The 24,389-nt window shown below is 34.3% G+C and overlaps 1 protein-coding gene across 4 annotated transcripts; it reads right to left on the minus strand.

The window, feature by feature from the left end:
- Nucleotides 1-1,420: 1,420 nt before the first annotated feature.
- LOC110733861 lies at nucleotides 1,421-24,349 on the minus strand. 4 transcript variants are annotated; one of them, XM_021913936.1, is made up of 21 exons: nucleotides 23,798-24,349; nucleotides 23,637-23,709; nucleotides 22,495-22,617; nucleotides 22,238-22,407; nucleotides 21,237-21,386; nucleotides 18,713-18,856; nucleotides 17,151-17,211; nucleotides 14,954-15,276; nucleotides 12,750-12,887; nucleotides 11,599-11,715; nucleotides 11,201-11,302; nucleotides 9,360-9,446; nucleotides 7,470-7,592; nucleotides 7,214-7,334; nucleotides 6,466-6,591; nucleotides 5,772-5,903; nucleotides 5,104-5,246; nucleotides 4,768-4,908; nucleotides 3,625-3,945; nucleotides 3,134-3,304; nucleotides 1,421-1,679 (listed from the first exon to the last, which is right to left on the minus strand). In XM_021913936.1, exons 1-20 carry the CDS (start codon nucleotides 23,852-23,854, stop codon nucleotides 3,197-3,199), a joined length of 2,760 nt encoding a protein of 919 aa, XP_021769628.1. In that variant the 5' UTR covers nucleotides 23,855-24,349; the 3' UTR covers nucleotides 1,421-1,679; nucleotides 3,134-3,196. The 4 variants fall into 4 exon arrangements, with proteins under 4 accessions (XP_021769628.1, XP_021769627.1, XP_021769630.1 ...); XM_021913935.1 differs by having other exon boundaries at nucleotides 1,421-1,738; nucleotides 23,798-24,348; XM_021913938.1 differs by having other exon boundaries at nucleotides 1,421-1,738; nucleotides 3,134-3,301; nucleotides 23,798-24,347.
- Nucleotides 24,350-24,389: the final 40 nt, after the last annotated feature.

A 24,389-nucleotide genomic window follows, 5' to 3' on the forward strand; every position in this document is an offset into this window, starting at 1 on the left:
ATATGGCCCTAATTTACACTTTTTTTCTACTAGGGTATCATTTTGTTACCGCCGCGAAGCGCCATTGGGGGCATTCCACCATTGTTGTTGAAGAAGACGACGAAGAGGAAGGCTGGTGGTGTTAGGGTTTCTCCTCTCGTCCTTTTCGGTGGTGGAACGGGGAAGCCTTCGTGGTTGATCGGCGGGAAGAAGTGTACCGTCGTGGTGATCGGGGGATCGGTGGTCGTCGGAGAGGTGGCTGACTAGCTGTAGATCTGGTTTTGGAGAGCTGATCGTGGCTCGTGGTAGATAGTTGTAGTGATTTTTTTTATTTATTCATTTTTTTTACAAATTTTGTCAATCAGACTGATTGATTGGGGCGCCTCCACAAAAGGCAGAGTTTTAGAAAAGAACTTTTAACTGATCTATTGTTTTAGATCAATTTGTTACAATAGCAACGTAATTACTAATATTATGAACAATTTCCATAGAAAATGCTAGAAGATTTCAAATTTCCTTATTTACACCCCTTTTATCATTATTCCCAATCTATTGTCCATGTTTGCAAATTAACAAATTGTTAATTTCCTTATTTACAGTCATATTCATACGCTAGTTGTGCAACTGATAAAAATGGCTACAAAAAACATTTGCATCTATTAACCGCTAGCGATTTTGTACGATTAAATAATACAAAAAAATTAGGTTAATTTATTTTGCTAACATAGACAGTAGATTAGAATAGCAATTTGTCATCTTTTAGCATTTTATTTTTATGGGAATCGCTCCAAGATAACCATAGTCCATAGCCACAATTGTTCATTAAATTCTACACTTTTCTACTTAATCCTGGCTCGCCCTATTTATTATGTTGTGTTACAGTGTTAGTCTTGCCACATATATATATTACTCAGATTTTCTTCATTCTTTTTTAGTTGACATACTTTGACTTTTAACACTTACAAAATATACTATAACTAGCTTTTGCGATTTATAGTTATAAATGATAAATACAAGTGTGACATTGTTAGAATCATCTCAATGTATATTTTCATGATCTCAACTTTCTATGATTTTTACTAGTTGATAATTAAAATTACTAATCATTGAACCTATGTGTTGTCAAACGTGATAAAGAAAACATATCAACTAAAATTGAGCCTAGGAAGCATTACATCTGTTAACCTTAAATTCAAATAGCAGAACCAGTGTATGCAGGCAATTTACTTCCCTTCCCCTCACATACTTTCACTTACAAATGGCTTGAAATCAATATACTCCGTAGCTTGTTCACAAATAGATTTGGCTTTGATACGTACAGTACATGTTATAGTCATGGATGTGCGCATGTTATAGTAAAACACCAGAATGATATAATTGCAAGAGTATGGAGATAATTTTCTATAAAATATACTTCGTATATTTATATGATCCGATAAACTAAGCAGAAATCAGCTTCGTATTTACCGGGTAAGAATTTCAGAAGGGCTCAATCATATTACAGGAAAGTTTACAGAACTAAAATTATTGAAAGAATCATCTGCATATAAGAAGACATGTATGCTCCACAATGTACATAAACAACCCAAGTCTAAACTATAGAGACAAGTTTAGCATATACCTAACAAAATTGTGTGAGTGACGACTAGCCCCAACATTGCTCCCGTCATCTGAATTGCAGCTTCGACAACTCTGGTAGCCTGGAGAAATAAATAATCGAATTTTGGTGATTTATCTGCCATTTTCACGATGATAATCCCTGTTAAAAGAAGAGAGCAAAGAATAAGCAAAATATTTCTCACAAACAAATTACTTCTATTATACTCTGAACTTAGCTACCTTAATGCGCCTAGATAACTAGATCTTCACCCTTGAATAAATCGAGTGGCAGTGACTTTTAAGTAGATCATCTAGGAGCTAGCTATTACTACGCAAATGACCATAAGAGCCTAAAGTCGAAACAATAATTTTTTTCATAAAATTCGAAATAAATACTTTGTACTAGTTTTGGAAGCATTTGTATTTTACACTTGCCATCATAACAATTTACTTAAAACGAAGCAGAGCATATGTGATCAGGTGGCCAACACTCAAAGCAGAAGAGATAAATGAAGCTTAGATGCCTAAGCTGGCTACATGAAGTTAAAGTGAGAAATTGAAATCTAAAAACAAGCCGCATGAAGAATGGGAAAATAGAGATACATGACCAAGACCAAACTGGGGCCAAATTACAAACTAGAGACTGAAGAGAAAAATTGAAACGAACACCCAATATTCTATGCCATAAGAATGGGATATTCATCAACAAAACATGTATTTCCTAACAAGATCACACATGACTATTTTTGTATATATCAGTAGAAAATGGCCATAATTCACGAAGTTTAACAAGAAAAGAGGCAAAGTACAACTAAAAAGAGGAAATCACGAATTTTTAAAAAGAAAAGAAGTATACATTTTTATTTTATATTTTAAAATCATCAATACAGAAATGACTCAATGTCTTAATTCAGTACACCTAATATAAAAAAAGTACGGATTATTATGACTATCAACCATTTTCAGAATACAGGTAATTACACAAAAAAAAAAATTCAAACATGAGGAATCAGTAAGCACAAAAATCAAGATTCAAGAACATTACAGCATTTGCAGAAATGAGGCTGGCAATCCAAAATATACAATCACGTGTAGTACTTCAGTTTCTCTCCAAAATGTTATTTTTCTTAATATAGTAATGGTGTTAAGATAAATTTTCCAGATATACCACTACTTAAAGTATGGGACACGGTGATGACAAAAGTGGCGCTCTCTATTAAAAAGATTCTCTTTGCCTTATCTTTGATAATGAAGAATTGAGGCGATGCAAAAATTAAATTCTGACTGAGAATTTGCCTTTTCCGATGTATATTTTTCCCCAGAAATAAAGTTGCAAAGATAATATCAGAGGTCACAAGCCACATAAAGTTATATGCTCATACCAATCTCTCAACACAGTTCTCTGTTTTTTTTGGCTTTCTTAAAAACATTTCGAGGGTGGGGGGAAGAGGGGGGTAGAAGATTATGCACTGAATATGATATACCAATACAATAAGAGAGAATGCCATTAATGAAGAGAGCAAAAGATTAAGCCCAATAAGATGAATATTATTACCACATAACACCGGGATAGAAGATCAAGTATGTTGTACTACTTGACTTGAAAGTGCATTTGATATCAGGATGTCATGCTGAACATCTCACTAATTTTTTTCTTCAACCTCTCTACAAGACTTTGTACCTGATGCTGCTGTTCAATGTTCATGCTGCTCATAATGGTGGACTGCTTCAAAGGAAAAGAACAGGGCAATTAACGTGTTGTGCCAAGAGTCAAATTAAACACTACGTAAAGTTCAAAAAGCCTCAGTTCCAGCTTTAATAGAAGCTTAAGCCTCAATTTTAAGATGAAAACTGATACTGTGGAGCACAATGTAACAAAGGAGTCCATGATTTCAAGAGATCAAATGCAAAAGCAATATTATTCTATCATTACCCCTGAATTCAGAAACAAAGGATCGCATTTCTCAAAAACAAAAGGATTTCAAGGGTTGTCCTAAAAAAAAAAAAGGAATTTCAAGAGATGAAAGTCATAACCAATGCACAAACCTGTAGTAAGAGTATGCTCTGAAAAATGTTATCAATTTCTGTCTGGCATGTAGAAAGAACTGTTCGCATTTTGCTATCCATGGACATCATTATAAAAATGGAAACAAGAGCTCTTATTTTTCTAGGATGATCTCGTGTAAGCTGAGTGTCTCTCAAGAAAAGTAATTCGCCAGATTCACCAACCAAAGACACCATTTTATCTAGTAGAAGTTTACAAAATGTGGAGCTTCTATCCAGCAGGAAAAAGCAAGGAAGGAGATAATCGTGCCATGCATAGAAGTTACTGGATGCCTTTTGCTCCTCCTCGGGTACCGGAAACAACTGCATAAAGACCATAAACTCTGGTGAGCCCTCATATAATGTTCAACAATCGACTAGTAACCATTGAAAACAGAAGTTCATAATACCAGAAAGAGAAAAAAAAAATAAAAAAATCATCATTATCAGGCAGATAGTGTTTTTGGACTAGGGAATTTCAAGGAAATCTAGAGGGAATTATTTTCAATTATACTACGTATAAGTATAGAACAGGGAGCGGGATAGAAAATAAAAAAGGATTCATTTTCCTTCTTTTAATAAACTATGTCTTTCTATTATTGTAAAGATCTGCAAGAATGTAAGATTTAAAAACTTGCCAAAAAGTATGTTCCAATGGCCTAAAAAGTATTTATGGCCTATATACACATATCATGCAGAAAAGAGCACATATAGAATCTGATCACCATTAGCAAACCAAAAAAAAAAAAGAATAGAGGAGATAAATGTAAATCAAGATGGAAGCTTGGAGATGTACTTATCTAGATGGAAGACATTCAAAGTGCAAAATAATATAATCAGAAAAACGAATGAGTTCAGACATGCAGCAGTGACAAAAAAGGCTTAATGAATTTTTACAATCATGGTCAATAGAAAAAAGAGGTATGCCATCAAAATGTGACAATTCCACAAGAGCAACTTTCACACAATTTTGAGAACATAAATGGAATTTTTTTTTTTTTTAAAAAAAAATAATCACTCAATACGATTTTGGATAGCAAGCCTAAAAAACAAAAAAAAAGGCACAAGTGTGTGCATATAGGCATGCCAATTGTGACAGAATAATGGTGAGGTTAAGGAGCAAGAGTGAAACAAAATAACACTTACAAGTGCAACATCAATCATGTAACTCAACATAATATCACCAAGTTTAATGATGCTTTCCTCTGAAAGTCTTGTCGGTCTGGAGTCCACAGTTATAAGCATTCCCATCAATGCACAAGTGTTATGAATAGGTAATTTCTGTGACTGAGGAAAAAAAAAAATACAGTCAAAATTCCCTGAGAAATTACACCAGTTGTATGGATGAATCAGCATATTCAAAATTGATATAGTTTGCATTGTCCACTAAAGAGTAGGATTAATATAAAAGACTGAGACCCGAGAGAAAAAGTAAACAACAATGAGAGCTACTCAAAAGGTGAAAAAAATTAGCCAACTCACTATATGGTCAAGAACAACATCCTCTAATATCTGAAAAAGCAGTGATGGATCTCCCATCTGACTTAGGAAACAGCAGACACGTCCAGCGACAGATCTAAAAGTTGCTAGATTAGCCTCCTTCAATATTGTGCTACAGGTTTTCTCTGCAATGACAAGGCAAAAAACAACAAACTATATTATATTGACTGAATAAGAAAAATAGATTGTCATACACGAGGAAAACGAGGACAAGAGTCACAAGACATCCTTAATATTCAATATATTCAATGAGAACAATAAATCAAACCCTGATGATGAATACCTTCTTTAGATAAGAAACATCACAATTAACAATTGCTACAAAATTCATTCCACATTTTTTCTTTCCATAGAGAGCCAATTCCATGGGTTCAAAACTACCCCACCCACCCCCAATGGGTACCTCAAATTCACCTCTTTGTTTGATGAAGGCCATGTAAATGTGCATCATTTTACTAGCAAGGGTCACACTAACAATCCTATCCACTGAAGGTACTATAAAGTCATCACCTTGAGGTTGCTTATTGTGTTCCATAGGGATGGAATTTTCAACTCTACCGTCTTGATCTTAAATTATTTAAACTGGATCAAAATTTTGAATTGAGTCAATGGCACCTGTAAATCTGTAATGAAATGGGTACATCACTTACCAGATATTTCATATTGTGAAAGTAAAGTGACCAAGAAACTGATGTAGTCAACAACATGGATGTGACCAGCGTTATAAGATGAATGTAGGACTTCTATGATCCGAAATAAGACAGAGGGCTCCAAGGAATGAGCTGAAATCAATAATAGAAATAAATTTTTTAAGTACAGCAGCCAAATAGGTAGAAAGGAAAGATTTAACTTCCCTCCCAAATATCAAGATTCATGGTTTAAGGCTCCACCGAAGACGACTACTCATGAATTAAGCTAAACTATTTCATCCAGACACTGTAGCAAGCAGCATAAATAGTCTCTTTTGACATGCTCCAATGAATCTTGATATTATACTTCCTCCGATCTTTTTTAATCGCAACGTTTGGAATTTTTAATTATTCACACACCCTTTTGATCGCCTATATTTTATTTATACATTTGGAAAAATAGTCATGTGAGATTTTGTTTGATGTATACTTTCAAAATATCAACTTTATACAATTCTTACTAAAACATAATTAAAGTTATTAATGGTAAAAGATATGCATTGCAAGTGTGAAATCCTCAACGTTGCAATTAACAAAGAACAGAGTAAGTACTGAACTTCAATGTATAATACCACATGCTACTACCAATTATGTTGTTTCAGGTGAACTTATATTTGACATCAGTTTTCTAGCATACAAGATAGAAATTGCTTACATAAGCAGCATAATGCCAGCGAGGCAAGTAATTGTCCTTTCAGACAAGAAAAGTAATAGAGACAGCAAATGGAAAGTTCTTGAGATTCTTTGGAAAGTTCCATAAAAGGGCCGTAACATATATGACCTGCAATACAAAAAGAATATGATTAAAGAACAGCACAATATGATGGAGGGAAGGGTTAATACCAAATATAAAAACAAACAGAAGAAAGCGGTGGAGCATATGCAAAAAAGATTGACAAGCAAGGAAAAGAGATGAATGTATATGAAACACATTTTTTTTAAAAAAAGGTATGAACAATGAAGAAGCCAAAAAGGAAAATAAAATCAGAAAACTATATAGTACACATTAAGATTATCACTCCTTTCACTATGGCTACACCACATCAATCCTAGAGATGTAATTAATCTCATCTTAATAGTAAAATTGCTGTGACCAACTTTAAACAAATTGAAAACTAAAAGGAGGTGTTTCCCTGCAACCTCCAATCATCCTGTTTATCATCAGAGCCAATTAGGGTATAGTATTAAATGAATGCTTTATTTTATGAATACCACTATCTTTAGTTACACAATTGAGCACACCAATGATTGGAGGATGAAACAGTCAAGTTAACAGATAATTAGATAATAATTAGTCTCAAGTATAAATGTAATTCCTCTCGCTCATCTTGTTATCCTATACATCACTATTGATGATGAAGATGACACCCGCAAAGAAAAGAGAAAAAGAGCTATTAATTCACCATTCTCTGATTTTATGCAGTAATACTTTTGCAATTCATCCTGTAGTTTGTCATATTCCACTGCAAGATCGCTGTTTGATAGTCCAATTTGTCCTAGGCGAAGCAAAAGATGCAACACTGCCTGTCAAATTGATGCAATGACATGTAGGGGAAATTAAGTCACTATAAAAGCCAAAAAGAAACAAAAAAATAATAACATGCCACAAAAAACTTGACAAGCCATTATTTGTGATAACTACAAAGGCTGTGCTCATACATGGAAGCTTGATGGCTTTTTATTGCTAATTGAATTCAGAAGCAGCCCAATCTCGTGTATCCAAGTCTTCTGACAGTCCAGTATTTCTTTATCACCGGCATCTGAAAATAGGATTTCTTGTTTCTGCAATTAGCAAAGGTGGCTTTAGCATGGTTATCACATAGTACATGGTAATCCAAAATCAACAGTTATCATCATGACACCTTAAGGTTAATAAAATTAATAAGATGACCAACTTCAAAATATTGCCTCATACAACCAAAGGGCGTGAGGGAGGAAAGGAAAGGAGAGAGAGAGATAGCAAAAGAAGGGAGGTGCCTGACGTTTATATATATATATATATATATATATATAGGGATGGCAATTTAATTCGAATTCGATCCAAGTCCGATCCGATCCGAAGAAAAAAGTTCGATCCAAATCCGAAAAAAGGAAAATCCGAGTCTAATTAAAAAAGTTCGAATCCGAATGGAGTCGGACCGGACTCGGATCTTGCTTGAGGTCCGATGGACCTGACCCGAATCCGAGTCCGACCCATTATATATGTAATACAATTATACGGAGTAGGTTTTATAGTGTAGTTTTTTGTGGGTCATTTAAGAGCCAAAAGCCCAAAACTCTTTAAATACTTTCGCCGCTTTCTTTTCCTCTCCTGCTCTAAAAAATCATCTTCTCCTCTACTCATCTTTCTCTCTCCTAAAAATTCAAATCTCCCATTTTATTAATCCCTCTATATTATTTCTATGATTCTATTTCATCAGACTATCTCTCTTATCTCATATCAAACAAAGAAACCATATTTGCTTCGTATTATGTGCATGTGTTGGTGCAAATCTGCAAGTCTCCTTCAAAAGTGTCTTATCAATTGTTCGTTTGCAATTATACATGAATGTAGAGTCTTCAATGATTTAGATTCATAAAAAAGTGAAAATTTTATATCATTAATTGTTCGGATTCGGGTCGGACCCGGAGGTTGCGGAAGATACCGGAGTCGGATTCGGAGTTCAGCTACTTGGAGTTGGATTCGGATTTTAGGTCCGATTGTGTGGCGGGTCGGAGTCGGATCCTACCCAGTCCGATCCGTTGCCATTTCATATATATATATATATATATATATATATATAAAAAAAAAAAAATATATATATATATATATATATATATATAATGAATACGTGACATATGGCGCCATTAACCGTTCATAAGAGGTCAAGGACTTTTTGAGAAGGATCCCCCTATAATTGGGATTGCTATGAGTTAATCAATAGTTTGACCCTTTTAAAGAAGAACGTTGATAGTTGGGACTGCTAGAGTCGATTTTCCTTATTTTAAAACTGAACCATGATGGCCAATTTTGTACGTGTGGAAGATATTGACCAACAAATATTTTCTGTTCAGTTTCCTTCAACAACGTCACTCCCCCCCCCCCAACCCCCCACGGGGTTTTTTCCCCCTTTTTATATCTTCATTCTCACCATGATCACATAAACTTAGTTTCCTTCAACTCCCTTCTCTCCCCAAGTTTCCTTCCCTTTTCTGTCTTCATTTTCACAATGATCACATAGCTAAGCAACTGATCCTTACTCTCTCTATCTCGTCTCTTCGATCTTCACTCTCACAGTTTTCACATAGTAAAGCAGCTGATGACAAAAGTAAGCTTTTCCATCTTCACTCTCACAGTCTTCACATAGTAAAGCAGCTGATGACAAATCTTTCTCTTTACTGAGCTTATTAGAATTATATATAAAAAAAAACCAGTTTCAGCAGTTTAAGACAGTAATTTATATTATCCTCAAGATACCAGGATGATAGTCCTCTCCACTTCCCTTCTGTTTGTAGAAGTTATTTTGTTAACAAATATAAAACCATATATGCAAGTTTATGATAGCTTACAAGAACAAGCATCTCTTCAACAGCTTCCAGGCAAGCCATTTTTAATGATGATTCAGGACTGCAATTCCCAAATGCTGTAGTAAAAGCCTGCAATTTATATTAAAAAAGTATACGTAAGTGGACAAAAACATTATAGCATCAGACAAGGTTAAATGAAACAAAAATCAATTAGAACACTGTATTATCCAGATATCAGGGATGTTGTCAAAAATCATCATGAGTCACAAAACCAATATATTTTTCAGCAGAGATAAAGAATATAGATTATCTTCTTATAGAGTTCAACAACCATAAAACTATACAAGACACTAAGACTATTAATAATCGTTAATTAGAAGTAACAGCTTGTACACGTGATTCACCATTGTGCAAAATCCAGATAAATATATCAGCTTATAGGTGATATCTTTTTTCCCTTACATGAGCAAGAATATAAATTTACAAGCAGAACCTACTCCCATTTATGTAGCTTGTAACTCTCCATTTTGGTCAATAAATGTTCTCTTTCCATTGAACATATTTATCCAGCTTTAAGCTAACAGGAAAAAGAGCATTGATCCTCTGTAGGTCCTATTTTTCCCCAGCTGAAGTCGGCCGGAGATACACAAAAAGAGAGACACAATAAAACACCTCTACACTTATTAAACCTTAACAGTCTCAAGTAAGAAAAAAAACTATGATTGGATAGAAAGTGGAGATGTCCTCCAGCCAACATTCAGTTGAGCAACATACTTCTTTATTGAATAAAACAAAGATAGAACAGCCCCGAGTGGTTAGCCAAAGACTTCTAAATGTAAGTGTTATTGCTGTTAATAGATCCTAGTCATAAACACAACTCTCAGACCTGAATGGCATTCAAATGGTCATCATAGAGTTCCGAATTCATAAGAACTGGTGCCACAAGCCCACATTCATCATCAACAAAAAATTATTTTCAGGAACTATACATTCGAAACCCAAACCACCCTTGACCTATCCCAGCTCACAAAATAACATCTGGTCTCTCCTAACCACAGTTCAGACAGAAAAAAATATCTCATCAACTCTACACAGAAAAACCACAACTATAGAATTCCAAACAACTTGAAGTAGATTATTCATTACCAATAAAGGGGAGTTTGGTTTGGGAATTTCATGGGAAAGGTAATAAACTATCTTAATTCCCTTAAAAAAAGTTTGTTTGTTCAGTTTTTTCATCCCCTTTACGCTTACAATTCCCCAATTTACTTCTACCATAATTCCCCCACCCCTCTTCACACACACACATACACACTCAGGAATAACTCTTACCCCTAAACCTTAAACATCCAACAACCTTTGATCAACATAAGAGTGATGGAGTTGGTGGAGCATTGGTGGAGAGAAGAGGAAGGGAGGTGAATAACTCACACAAACAGCACATTATATCAAAGGGTAATACTTTCCTTTCCCCTTGATCCCTTTCAATTTCATTCCCTATAAGCCATCCAAACCAAACATCCCCTTATTTCTAATTAGTTCAGAGTTACATGACCTACTTTTCTTTTAATGTCCCAGGTTTCCACCTTAATCAAGTCAACTAGTATTGCATTGTTATCAGCACTTATGTTCTGATTTCTTTTACAAGAATTACAAATTTCACATAAGGGACTATATAAGCACTTTTATTTTTATTTTTTATAAATGGCTTTACACTATAATAATTAAATCTGCCTTCCCTTGTTATTTCATCAAGATGGACCAGAAATCATTATGCAGAAACCAATCCTTGGTGCATTTTTTTTAAGAAAAAAAAATCTCGTACAATATGTCAATATAAAAAAAATAAAAAAATTATCGGAAAACATGGAAATATAAATTACATTGGAATCACAATCTCGACGATTCTGCAGACCACTGAAAATTCCAATACATCCAGAAGGTAATGATGTACTTCCTCTGTTTTCTTTTATTTGCAACACAACCTATAGGCACGCTTTTTTAGGAGTTGATTAAAGTAGGTAAACGAGCAACTTGATCAAATAATTTTAACACCAAGATTAGAGATGGCAGATGGGTTAGATATTACGTGTATAAATTATTTAGATTAATTTGTATGTTTACATTACTTTATCTCTTCCTCAAAGCGTGTGCCATAGTTTCTGAATTTATTAGATCACATCTTTTTACACAAGAAGATGCCTGCCAAGATCTACAAAGTCATTGCCATAAGTTTTGGAATTTAGTGGAATAAAATCAAGATATGAGTGAGGGAACAGACCTTTAGAAGGTGATGATCTTGGTCATCTACAGTTGATACAAGGTATGGAATAAAAGGAACCAGAGAAGGCAGTTGCTTGTCATAAAATGCTTTATCAGAAACGTTACTTCTATACAACTGCAAGTTGAAACCAAAAACATATTACATAGTAGATAAAGAAGAGAAATATATAGCAATACTCACACTATCAATTTTCCAAGGATGATAGGCCCAAAATAATATGAATAATAGAGATACAATTGCCAGAAGAAAAGGTCTACGAAGTGACTAATGGGTCGATGACTGCAAATCCACAAGAGAATTAAACTCGTTGAATAAGTTGGCAGTAATGACAATAAGGGCGTCATACGTCATCAAAGCAGCTAATGTCCATTTTGCAACGGAATAATTAGGGGAAGGCCAGTGAAGAAAAGTTATTTCAAGAGCCGGAATTTAACTTGAACTCGAAAATATACTTCTGGCAGATAACAAAAGTCAATTGTGTTAGATTCTCATTACAGTTTACCAGACTCATCATCACATGATTTCTACAACTATGATATTCTACAGAGAAAAATAAAATCCATCAGTTATAATTATCAATTGTTTTCTGTACATGCCACATCCATTATCCCATGCAGATTGTTGATTCATGTAATAAGATCTGCCAGAAGACTCAGTATCATACTCAGGGTGTTTATTTTAATTTCCTACAAAAATTAGTTCTTTTTTTTACATATATATAAGAAAATTATTAATTAACACAGCAAAATAAGAAAAGACAACAAAAGGACACAGTCTTGCAAAGAATTACTTAATGATTTTACAAAATAAGGAAACGCCAGCAGCCTTAGCCCATAAATATACGCTAGCAAAGTTAGTTTATCCCACAGTAAAATTGTGTTCTCTTCCCCTACAATAAACTACTTTAATTAAAAAATTTACAGGTATTAATCTTATGAGGTAAAACATTTCTGGTCTAGCCTGATTTGATGGAAATATTTGAAGGACACACCCAAGCTCAAAGATGTTATATTTTCATTCCCCAAATGCCCCTGTCCAGCTTACCTTTAAGGCCTCAAAGTCAGTTCACTACCCCCACATGCGGAATCTGTAGCCAGTCTTATATATTATTTATTGAGTTCAACTAATATGTAACAAGAGAAACAAACCTCAAAAAGCCAGTCTTTTAAGAAGCTCAAGAACCTTTCGCACAAAACAGGAAGCGGGGAGATGTATTGGTTGAAAGTAAAGAATATTCGGGATATTACAGCATTTAATATGTAATATCTGCGATCATAGTGATCATCCTGTCAACCAAAAACAAAAAGGCGAATCAAATAACCACCACAACCATTTATAAATCCAACAGCTAGCATGATTAAACAAGTTGCACAGGTAACAATTATTTTCCATAGGACAACAGAGGCCATACATATAAGACATTTGCATACAGTGGCGGATCCAAGATTTATAACTAGGGGTAGCACTACGCATTAGATCAGATAACTTGTTAAAAAAAACCGTAACATAAAGTCATAATAAACTATTTAGATTGTCGAATTATACAACAACCAACCGAACGAATTGGGTTAACTTTTATATAATGTGTTGTCTTGACGTATACCCCTTCCCTATTTTTTTGAAGTGCATGCACAATTTTGACCTTTATACTATTCACATATACCACTTTGACTTGTTAAAACAAAACCCCACATTGACTAATATTAGTGCTTTAATTTATCCATAAGTTATATTCTAGTTATCAATAATATACCATAATCAAATTAAAAAGTACTCCCTTAAATGTTCCATGAATTATATGTATTAGTATTATCTATCAACCGGTCAAAGTTTAATACTATGGGAAGCGTTGAATATAAGAAAAAAAACTCACATGCGATTTTTTTTTAGTATATACATTTCAATGTAAATTTTCATAAATATTGTTACTTATATAAAACTAAATAATTTAATGATCAAATATAAGCTTTTGAGAACAAGATATGCATGAAATGGGAAGAATTACTATGAATAGAGAGAATATTGTAGATTAGAAAGCTATTTCTACATAGTAATTCATTAGAAAATGGGAAACTTTTAAAAAAAAAAAAAAAAAAAAAAAAAAAAAAAACTAAACTAGATTTGTAGCCTTGAGGTCTCGAACCTCTGACCTGCACAGGCATATATCAATTTTAACCACATTTCCGCACCACCAGGGCAACGCACATTATACTAAATCTACAAACAAGGAATAATATATGTACAAAATCACTGCTTTAGCATTTTTGAACATTTTGCCTTTTTTTTTTTTTTGCCCCTTGAGGGGTAGCACGTGCTACCCCTTGCTCCAACGTAGGTCCGCCAGTGTATGCTTATAAGACATTTTTCTTTAAATCTTTCAGGGGAGAACACAAGCAGAAAAGCAACTCAAACTTTTATAGGATATTATCTTCATGCATAATTCTATGTTCAGAGGAACACAATTGAGAAACCATGAAAAGCAAGCAACAATATCATGCAATGAAAGTACAAAAAGCAAGCTCATTGAAAGAATATACATACAAGACACTGTTCTTAGCAATGTCACCTTCACCAAATTAGATTATAAGAGAGATGAGATGGAATTTATGTCTCACCTTACACAGCTAATAGTAGATGCACAACTAAATTATTATGGGAATGAATCATGGGCCCAAAAGTGCATTTCTTCATTTTATGTTTTCTTTCGCATTCATAATAGTTGTAGCAAATGATATTCTCACTCTAGGTATTTAGTTTGGTAATAGTAGTTTCTAGCTTTCCAAGTTTGTTTTAGCATATATATACAGCCTAATCCCTATGTTATTCCTCAGTTGTGTTATCTGACTTGAGAATTAATTGAGTTTTGTGGAAGTTCACCCAATCACCATGAAAACGAGGCTGGTCAGATTCTCCACTTTAGAGCAGATAAGACGGGTTTGAATCCCATGCTTAACACTTAGTCACTTGAGCAAAAGCACTTGGAGAAGAAATTATCTAACCAGAAAACTAAGGAATTTAAAAATTTCTTGATTTTAAAGCAGCCCCGACTGAATTTCAAAGCCAAAAAGCACTAAAACCGTCCAAAAGTGAATTTTTTCACAATACTTTTACCTTAATCTCAATAGGTTCTAGTTTCTAGATTATTACGCAAGATTCCTAGCAAGCAATTAAAATTGGAGCTATCCTACTTTCATCATCAGAATATCTTTGGAAATGATGAGGATGCTACTCCACCAGCCTATTCCGAAAACAAAATATTCAGGATATCATGCAGACATCACAACAGAACATGTTTTGTGAAAGTCATAAGGATCACAAAAAGTATGTAATCACTTATAAAAAAAGTGAATACCTCCTCAGAAAGAGCACGAGTTGGTTGCATGGGGAAAACAGCAAACAACTTATCCAACAGAAGTAAAGGGAACTTTTCATCCTGTGCATGGATCTCTGTGCTTGAAATAGAGGACATAGAAGTACGTAGATCTTGTTGATACTTGCTGATTCCATACACCTTGTACCGGACAATTAGATCTATGCTATGAAGTATAGATTGCATGCAGTCAAAAGAATGTGAATCAAGTTGAGGTTGAGAGTAGGCTTCTGACATTAAGCCATAGAAGCAGTTGACAAGAACTGGAACAAGATCCTTCAATTTGCCAACGATCAAAATATGGCCTACATTGAAGACATGACAAATAAAATTTCTTTTTTCAAAATCATTATTTTAAGAACACACCACTTTCTGACAGAGGTTCAAGAAACTAAATTGCCAACATGGTGGAACACATAAGCTCATCTTGCAGTGGGATGGCAAGATTCAAATTCAACCACAAGGCCAAGCTGAGAACAGTATCACATCATGTCATTAATTCTATCTATTAGCTTCTTTTTGAAATCTTTTCCTCAAAATCCTATCCATAGCCAGCATGTGGACATAATCTATATATTATTATTAAAGTAATAACCGTGGGGGACACTTTAAGTAATTGTGTGAATATTTTCCCTCCAAAACCACATGACATATAGTAAATGAAAACTTATCCTCTTTTTTAACTATAAATCATTTTTTGAAAACAATAGAAAAGACATTTTCTTATAAACAACATCTAGGCTCATATAAGAAGAAGAGAAGCATTTTAGACCCTAAACACCAGTTGAAATATATATTCAATACAGTTAAGCATTCTCCCTAAACACCAGTTCTCTCTCTCTCTCTCTCACACAAACTAGTTAAGCGTTCTCCCTAAACACCAATTGAGTCTGTTAAGCGTTATATATATTCAATACACTAGTTAAGCGTTCTGCCTAAACACCAGTTCTTATTCAGTACACTGGTTAAGCGTTCTCCCTAAACACCAATTGAATCTGTTAAGTGTTATATATATTCAATATACTAGTTAAGCGTTCTCCCTAAACACCAGTTCTCTCTCTCTCTCAATATGTTAAGTGATATATATTCAATATACTAGTTAAGCATTCTCCCTAAACACCAGCTCTCTCTCTCTCTCTCTCTCTCTCTAATGATATCATATTTTCTCTCACAGCTTACAAGGTGGTGCTTTATCAGGTGGTACAGGACCGTCACTTTGTGGGTAGTCAAAGAGTCAATAAGTGACAAAGATAGACAATATTAAGCACAAAAGGCAGATTATATAAAAGGCATGAAAAAAATTTTCTAGTAAAACTTCCTTGTCACATTTACATTCTTGTAGGTAGGATATAAAAGCTGCGACTAGAAGACCTAGTCATATATATCCAAATAGGCAAAAAGTAGCTCAACTTGCTGAAGCAGATGAAAACTAAACCAAAGATTCTAATGAACTAAATGCTTTGCAAAAACAGAAAAGAGAAGCTCGTCATAAATTGCTTCATCAAAATCCAACAGGCGATATTTTGACAGTAAGCCCAAAATTTTAATGGTGTAAGCACTATGATCCAGGGATTGGAGGAAAATTTTAAACGACAAGCTTTATTTTCCTATAAGAAATAGAGAAGTACCAAAGAAATGAAGAACTAACGGAAACCTTTAAGAAATATAACCACAAGGGACAAAAACAGTAAATGTAACAGCAATTTTAGGGCTTAAATTATTGTAATGAAAGATTTTCTTCGTAAGACCTTAGAGAAACAATATAAAAGTAATAATATTTTGTTTAAGAGTAAGCAGAAATCTCATCAGTGAAGCAGTACCAATAAGGGCAACACAGTATACAAAACAAACAGAATTGTCATGAAAATCTGTGTTAAAAATATTTGAGTATGTCACCTAAGTCAAGAAAACACTGTCATTCTTTAAGTTATCATTAAACACTGAGCATTGAGCAATTGCCTCCAAATGCAGAAAAGATATAGAAATTGAAAATTACTGATTATCACGCGAGGCATACAAAATTTTATGATCACAAACAAGAAAGCTTTTACAGCACAGGTAAGCACTGTTTTTCAATCATCTTTATTCATAATAACAGTTAAATAATTTATACTTATATCTTGAGCAAAAAAAAAAAAAAAGGAAAAATCAAAGCATAGTATTGAGAATCATTGCATACCAGTAGAATCATTAGGCACGTCTCTCTCAAAAGCATGCAGCACTTCTTTTTCAGCATTTGTCTGCATCATCATAAATTATTTGAAAACTGATTATCTAAAGACAGATACATGGTAAGAGTTCAGATTTGAAGTTAAAAAGGCTGACAGAAAATAGCAGTAGAAGGTGCAATTATATGGCCAAATATGATAAGTGTTTCATGCAAATAACAAATAAGTTCAGGAACGTATTCATATCAATCTAAAGTCCAACGTTCATCGATGGGACATGCCTCATCTAAGATACTACATCCTCATTCAAACCCACAGCACTATAATGACACCGCTCTAAATTTTGCAATCACAGCTTCAATCAGAATTAGCCACAAGTCAAGTCTCATCCCCCAATAATATATATCATCCAGAAACAACAAACACCATGGTATCTCGTCATGTGTAGAGCCCTATAAGTTGTGTAGAATCATATCATTGGTAGAAAAGGCTTTTCCGTATTCCTTGTGTCAACTGAGGATACAGCACCAGTATCAATTCTTGGCTAAAGCACATTAATGCCTGCCATTCAAAGATTATCTTTCATCTGTACTTATTTGCCTTATATAAAAGAGAAATCTACTTTAAGTAAACAGGTGCTTGAACAAGGTCACATGCACACTTCATCTTTTAGGGGGGTTTGTGCTCTCTGTTTGGAAGTCTGCATTACTAAGTTGAAGTCCTTAGTGCAATTTTTCTGGTAACCATTACGAAAGTCAGCATTACAAAATTGAGACAGTATGAACAATTTTTTTTAAAACAATGAGTTTGAAGACCATGGATTAACTGACTAGGGTTACAAATTAACTGGGATAAGTGAATCTTTGGACTAGCTCATGGCTTCATTACTTTTGTTCCTCTTGTCTCTTAGGCCCTTATATACAAAATATAATGGCTGCATTGCAAAAAGATACAAGTGAAAGATACTGTATATCTGGTTTGTCCGACTGCATACAACGTCAGTGTCAAAGATTTCATTAATTTAATGGCTTAAGAACCAATACGGAAAAAGAAAAAAAAAAAAAAAAAAAAAAAGAAGAAGAAGTTGAATCGCAAGCTCATTTTCTGTAAACAAAAGCTTTCCTAAGACCTTGGTAGAATTGAAAGCCATACAAAGACCTAGTAAGATCTAAATTTTATTGATTTAAGCAAACTAGGGAAGTACAACATCAATGTATAAATTAGAACACAATTCTCATGAGCTCTAAAGGTCAAATTTTTGACTGAGTTAAATAAGAACTGTTTTCAGAGGTCAATAACTCCAAACATTAAGAATACTCTTCATGTGATTTTACTGAATTCAAAGATACTCTTCATGTGATTTTCAAACAATTACTTGGGGGGGGGGGGGGGGGGGGACAGCAGTTCATTATTTTTTGTCCAGGTTGCTAACAAAAAAAGGCAAACTTTAAATTTAAATCAGAATAAAAAACAATATTGGCAAGAAATAAATAAAATAAAAAATAACCAACTCTTTCTTATAAAAAGACCAAAGGTTAGATGTTCGAAACATTAATAATAAAAAGGATGGCACCTGTCCAGAAGAATGAAATTCTTTTCCATTTGATGGCAACATCGACAAGCAGCGCACCAGGGAAGAAAGAACAAACTTGAGTTTGCTTTTCTCCTCCGAAAGAAATTGGTTCTTCTGTAGTAGATCTGTATAATTTTCCAGAGCCTGCAGTCAATCAGGAGAGCAGAACATACAAAGGGAAAAAAAATCAAAGACCACACCGGGATGAGAAAGAATGGGGAGGGAGATGAGGAAGAGTAGAGTTAGAGAGAGAGAGAGAGATGTATTATTGTATTTCTCATGGAAAAATATAATACAACAAATTACCTAATGGAATAAAGTAAAATAAAACCAGTCATGGTAAATCTCTGGTTGCAGGATTTCATTATGACATTACAATCATAGGCTTATATGACTCCTACAGGCTACAGTACTATGAGTTGATAGCTAGGTTCATTTGGTTCTGTCTTTTCAACACTTCAATCAAGGAGAGCAATGGCAATTTTCTTTTCTTGACTATTTTTGAAGATAAAAAAGAGATGCCAAGGGGATACCATCCCGTCCACCCACGTATAAATAACACAAAAGGAGGGCTAAGAGCAAAATGATGCATGCCTTCAAGCTATCATGAGGCAACTCATCTAACATGATCAGAAAACCTCAAGTATCAGTAAGAGCATCAAACTTTACTCCAAGAGTAAAATAGCCTCAAAAATAACAAAAATAGGAAAAATTATAAAAATAATCTCACCTACACTTGTCTTCTTATTTAAATCCAAATTATAGTTTAATCTAGAATCATCCCATTTATGTTGGTAGCCTTTTCAAAACAGTCTCCCTTTTGTGTTAACCTATTAAACAGGGTTAAAAGGTTGGTGTGTCAATTTTTAATTGACTTTGCTTATATTTATATTTTTTTCTAATTAATTTTTTTCCTTTCATGCATTTTACCCACAGTTAAAAAAAATAAAATACAAAAAATCCTTCCCTAATTTTCCAACATTGTATGGAGGAGCAACTATCCACGATAGCCGCCCCCATCACTTGCCACTTGAACCACCACCATCGACAGCCAACCATCACCGGGGTCACCTTCACAAACTTTCCACAAAAAACAACATTCCCTCAAAATCACAACAGCTACTACCGCCTTGAAGCTGCGTAATTCGCACATCCTCCTCCATCAAAAGACACCGGCACTACGCTCACCTTTATTAACTAAGAGAGCTAATTCAATAAGCTAATCAACCAATTGAGAGTCCCAAATTCATTAATAATGCCATAGTTTTCACTGTCGACTTTACCAAGCAACCTTTCCCTCACCCTCCCTAGCCTCCCTTTCTTTCTATGCCTCTATCTTCTTTAATTTTCGCTGCACTTCCACCCAACACCAACACACTTAGCTGTCCGACTAGGGCGAGGTAGTGGAGTTGGTCTAGTGGTACAGTGGTCTTGAGGGAGTGGTGAGCAATGTTGCGGTGGTCTAGGGCCTGGGTCCAAGTCGGATGGGGATAGGAGCTAGACAAGGTAATGAAAAGGAAAGAGCTAGTGTTCAATAGAAAAAAAAAATGCAATAATAATTTACCAGTCTTAGAAGTAGTAGGTCATTTTGGATGTTTTGAGAAAGATTCTCTCATAGTTGGGGTTAATTTGAGTTAATGTATAGTTCGGACTAAAATGAGAAGAACCCTAATAGTTGGGATTTTTCTTGTTTATTATTCCTAAAAGATTATTCAAACTTTGATGAGGAGAAGTTCTACCATAAACAGTATGGGTTCCATTCTTTCCAAGTGTACGAACTTGACATGGAGAGCACTGGCAAACTAACCAGATGTCTCAAGTTCCTACTGCCTACTGATAATTCAAAGGAGCGGAGACATGTTTGATTTAGAGGTTTAGAAAAGGAATTTGTGATCCTTGTTTCCTTTAGTGTGTGTTGTTTGAGTTTTTCTCATTCCCCATTTCCAATTTCACACTAACAGATATTAAAATCACTACTCTAACTGCATTGCAAAGGGAAGTAGTAAAAAAATAAATAAAAATAAATAAATAAACCTGACCATGAGAGCAATAGGAGGAAAAAGATAGCTCTATTCAACATTTTAACAAAAGAGTGCAATTAGATAAAATCTTCAAGTATGTCACCATTTCTCTCCAATCACAATGCCAGCAAAGCAAAGTAAAGCAAAGCAAAGCATAAGGTTCAATTGGTTTCTTGGGACTTCACACAAATCACGATTCCACTCATAAACTCCATCATTGATAAAAACTTTGCAGGAACTAAGGAAACAAGGTTGGCAAAACCCATAATAAAGGCCACAAATACTTCTAATCGGGCACACACTACAGTGCACACCTAGATCTAGGTGTACCCAAAGCTACTATATCTTGTTCATTTTGGACTTTCTTCGTTGTTCATTTGGAAGCAAATAAGTAGAAATAAAGCCTTGGGTGCACCTGTACCCATAAACACCTAAGAATTCCAATTCATAACAGTCAACAATAAAGAAACTGAAACACAAGCAAAAGGCTCATCACATTATACCTTTTCAGCATACGTGGAAAAGGCTGGAGGATGAGTCTGAACCACAAGATCAAAGAATTTGAAAGCCATAAAGCGAACATCAATTGCTAAATTTGTCATTGCTTTAAATAAATACGCCATAATAAGAGATATAGGAGCCCCCTTTATGTCCTTCAAAAGATAAAAAGAAGTAACATATAGATGAGAACAATATCACAAATAAAGTAAAACAAACAAATTGAACATGATCAATCCAAATGGTGAAAAAATAAAGCAAGACTGAGTTGAACAACCCTATGCAGATGTAGCCATAGATTACATTGCCAATTAGATAAGTAATAGCAACTACAATAACGTACAGCACAATAGCCCATTTAATAGAGTTTGCCATGCTTTATGAAATGGTTGAATCCATGGTGCCCGTAATACAGAGGACATGAAGAGCATTAATCTTATTGAGATACCGAAACCAAGAAGTGAAATTCCAAGCTTATAAAACTTTTATAGGATAACTACCCATTGCATATAATATATATGAACCAATCATTACCTATTAGACCTTTCTCTTTGTTCAGTATATACGCTACAATAATCATGAGTCATTTAGCTTTCGTACTCTTTATATGCGAGTAGGTGTTATATGACTAAAGGCAAAAAGAAGCTTTGAATTTCACCACCACATCAATCATGGAAAATAAATTTAAAAGAGAAAAGTAGAGCTAAAAAGGCTTGGAAGAGTTTTACAAGTACAATTTTCTTCGAAAAGATATTTCAAAAGTACTAAAGTACTACCCATACTAGACATGCAATTTGCATATAATGAAACAATAAAAAAAGATCTACAAAAAGATATTATGTCACACAATATTCTTGACTCGGACTTTTAGAATCAGCAAAATAAATTATCAAGTTCCATCATAGCTTTACCAAACTGTAAAGAAAAAAAAAAAAAAAAAGTTTAAATACTAAAACCACCAATCATCTAGGGAAGACAAGATATGAAGCTACACAACAAAATTTACCTCCTTGCATCCTGGAAGGATAGTAGACTTAAATAGTTGAAATAGAGTTTCACGAACTACTTTATCGTCATCACTGATACGTTCACGCAATTTCTCAATAACAGCATTCTTGTGCAATTTCAGCTCCGCTGGGAATTTAAGCAATAAGTCCTTGATACCTACCAACGCATCTGCATACACATAAAGATAAGTTATTTCTGCGTTAAAGAGATGTATTATATCACCAATTGAGTAAAGGCTTTCAAGTCGACACAGACCTCTACGAACTTTGACATTATGATGAGATGTTTGTTGCAACAGCTCCTTTAATGTCAGGCCTTTCTTGCTCACAGCAACACCCTCTTTATCCAATGCCACACTTTGCTCCGGAAGAATTATAGCTGCCCAAACACCAGAACATAAAGAAACCATTAATCAATAACAACCAGCCATCGGATCATGGGAATCAACACATAAATTGAAAAAAAAAAATTAATAATATTTGAAAACAAAGTGACATGAATTACTGATCCATTAGAACATTCGAAGTACTTAATAATCCCTTCATTCCATTTTGTTCTTCCTGTTAGCAAACTTCAAAAGGTATATCTTAAATTACGTGGTTGTAAGATTTAAAAAGTTAATATTTAGAAAATACACGTTGGGACAAATCTATCAAGATCTCACGTGATTAATTGTCACAATTTGGCTCTGTATTTGTGACAACCCATTCAATGAAAGAACAAATAGAAAGAAAGGGAATATAAGCTAAATAACTACCTTAACGTTTATCACCCAATGTGAATGCGAACCAGCTACTAAGGCCTTATACAATTAAGCATTTATTCGCTCAAAAAACAAAAGAAACTCAGCATGAAAGCAGTTTAACACTTCCACATACACATACCCCTGCAAAAATGATGGTGGAAGCATATGCTCACTATGCATACGTTGAACATCAATCCTAACTTCAAAGTGCATGAAGACTAACTCCAATGAACATAATAGTCTCTAGTTATTCTTAAAAAAATAAAATAAAAATAAACTCTAGTTATATGAAGTAGCTCTTATGAACATAAACTCCAATGAGCATAACATCATCTTAGTTATACGAAGTAGCTCTTATGTTCATTGAAGATTTGGAGTTAGTCCTCATGTTCTTTGAAGTGCTTGATGTTTAACGATGCATAGTGAGCACTATGCATACGCCTCCACCATCCAATTAACATACATCAAACATTGCAACTTTAATCAAAAAATTCCAATTTCTAACGTCATCAGTACAAACAATACTTGAAAGGTTCATTTTTGAACATAACACTGACAAAATACGATAATTAAAAATTCAATTTTTATCACCTCAATTCAAAAATTCAAACATAATAAACATTGCAAACTTAGACAAGAATTATAATGATACCTTTGGTTTTAATTTCAGTATTGGTAACATTATGAGCCGGCGGCAACTTCCTGCCCAATTTCTTCTTAAATTTCTGAAAAACAAAAACAAAAAATATCAAATTAATCACAAATTCATCAAAACTCAACAAAATACACTTCCGCAATAAGATGAATTCATACCTTGAAATCAATACCACGAGGTTGCGGTTTCTTGGAAGGTGTTTTTGAGCGACCCATGCTACCTTAACTACAAATTTACTACTTTAATTGTTGTTATTGAGGGTTTAATCAGGTTTTAGGGCTGTTTTAGGAGAGAGAAAGTATTGTCGATAAATTGAAGTAGTGACGGCTGAAAGACGAGTCGAAAAGTCGGCGGCGATAGAGGCTTACGGTGGCGCCGGCGGCGGAGACTGAGAATAACAAAAATGCAGGGCGGGAGTAGTAGTTGACAAGAGGAAATAGTTTTCTCATTCATAGAGACTATTTTAGACCTAGGTAATTTAATTACCGTCCGCGTAACCACTTAGCTATCCCTCGCTTTCAACTTATACAAGGCAAATTAAAGCAAAACACCTTAGACTCCATCAAAAGAAAGGATTTTTTCTCTAGAAAGTAGGGTTTTGTTGTCGATGAGTCGATTTTTGATAATTTGCGCGTCTCTTTTTTTACAATGACGGATGAGATTCTTGAACGTTATGCAAACTTGAGATTGGATGATGATGACGGAGGTATAGTAGACAGTAGAATCAAAGGGCCCAAATGAAAATTTTCA

This window comes from Chenopodium quinoa, unplaced genomic scaffold (assembly GCF_001683475.1).
Source record: "Chenopodium quinoa cultivar QQ74 unplaced genomic scaffold, ASM168347v1, whole genome shotgun sequence".
Lineage (NCBI taxonomy): Eukaryota > Viridiplantae > Streptophyta > Magnoliopsida > Caryophyllales > Amaranthaceae > Chenopodium > Chenopodium quinoa.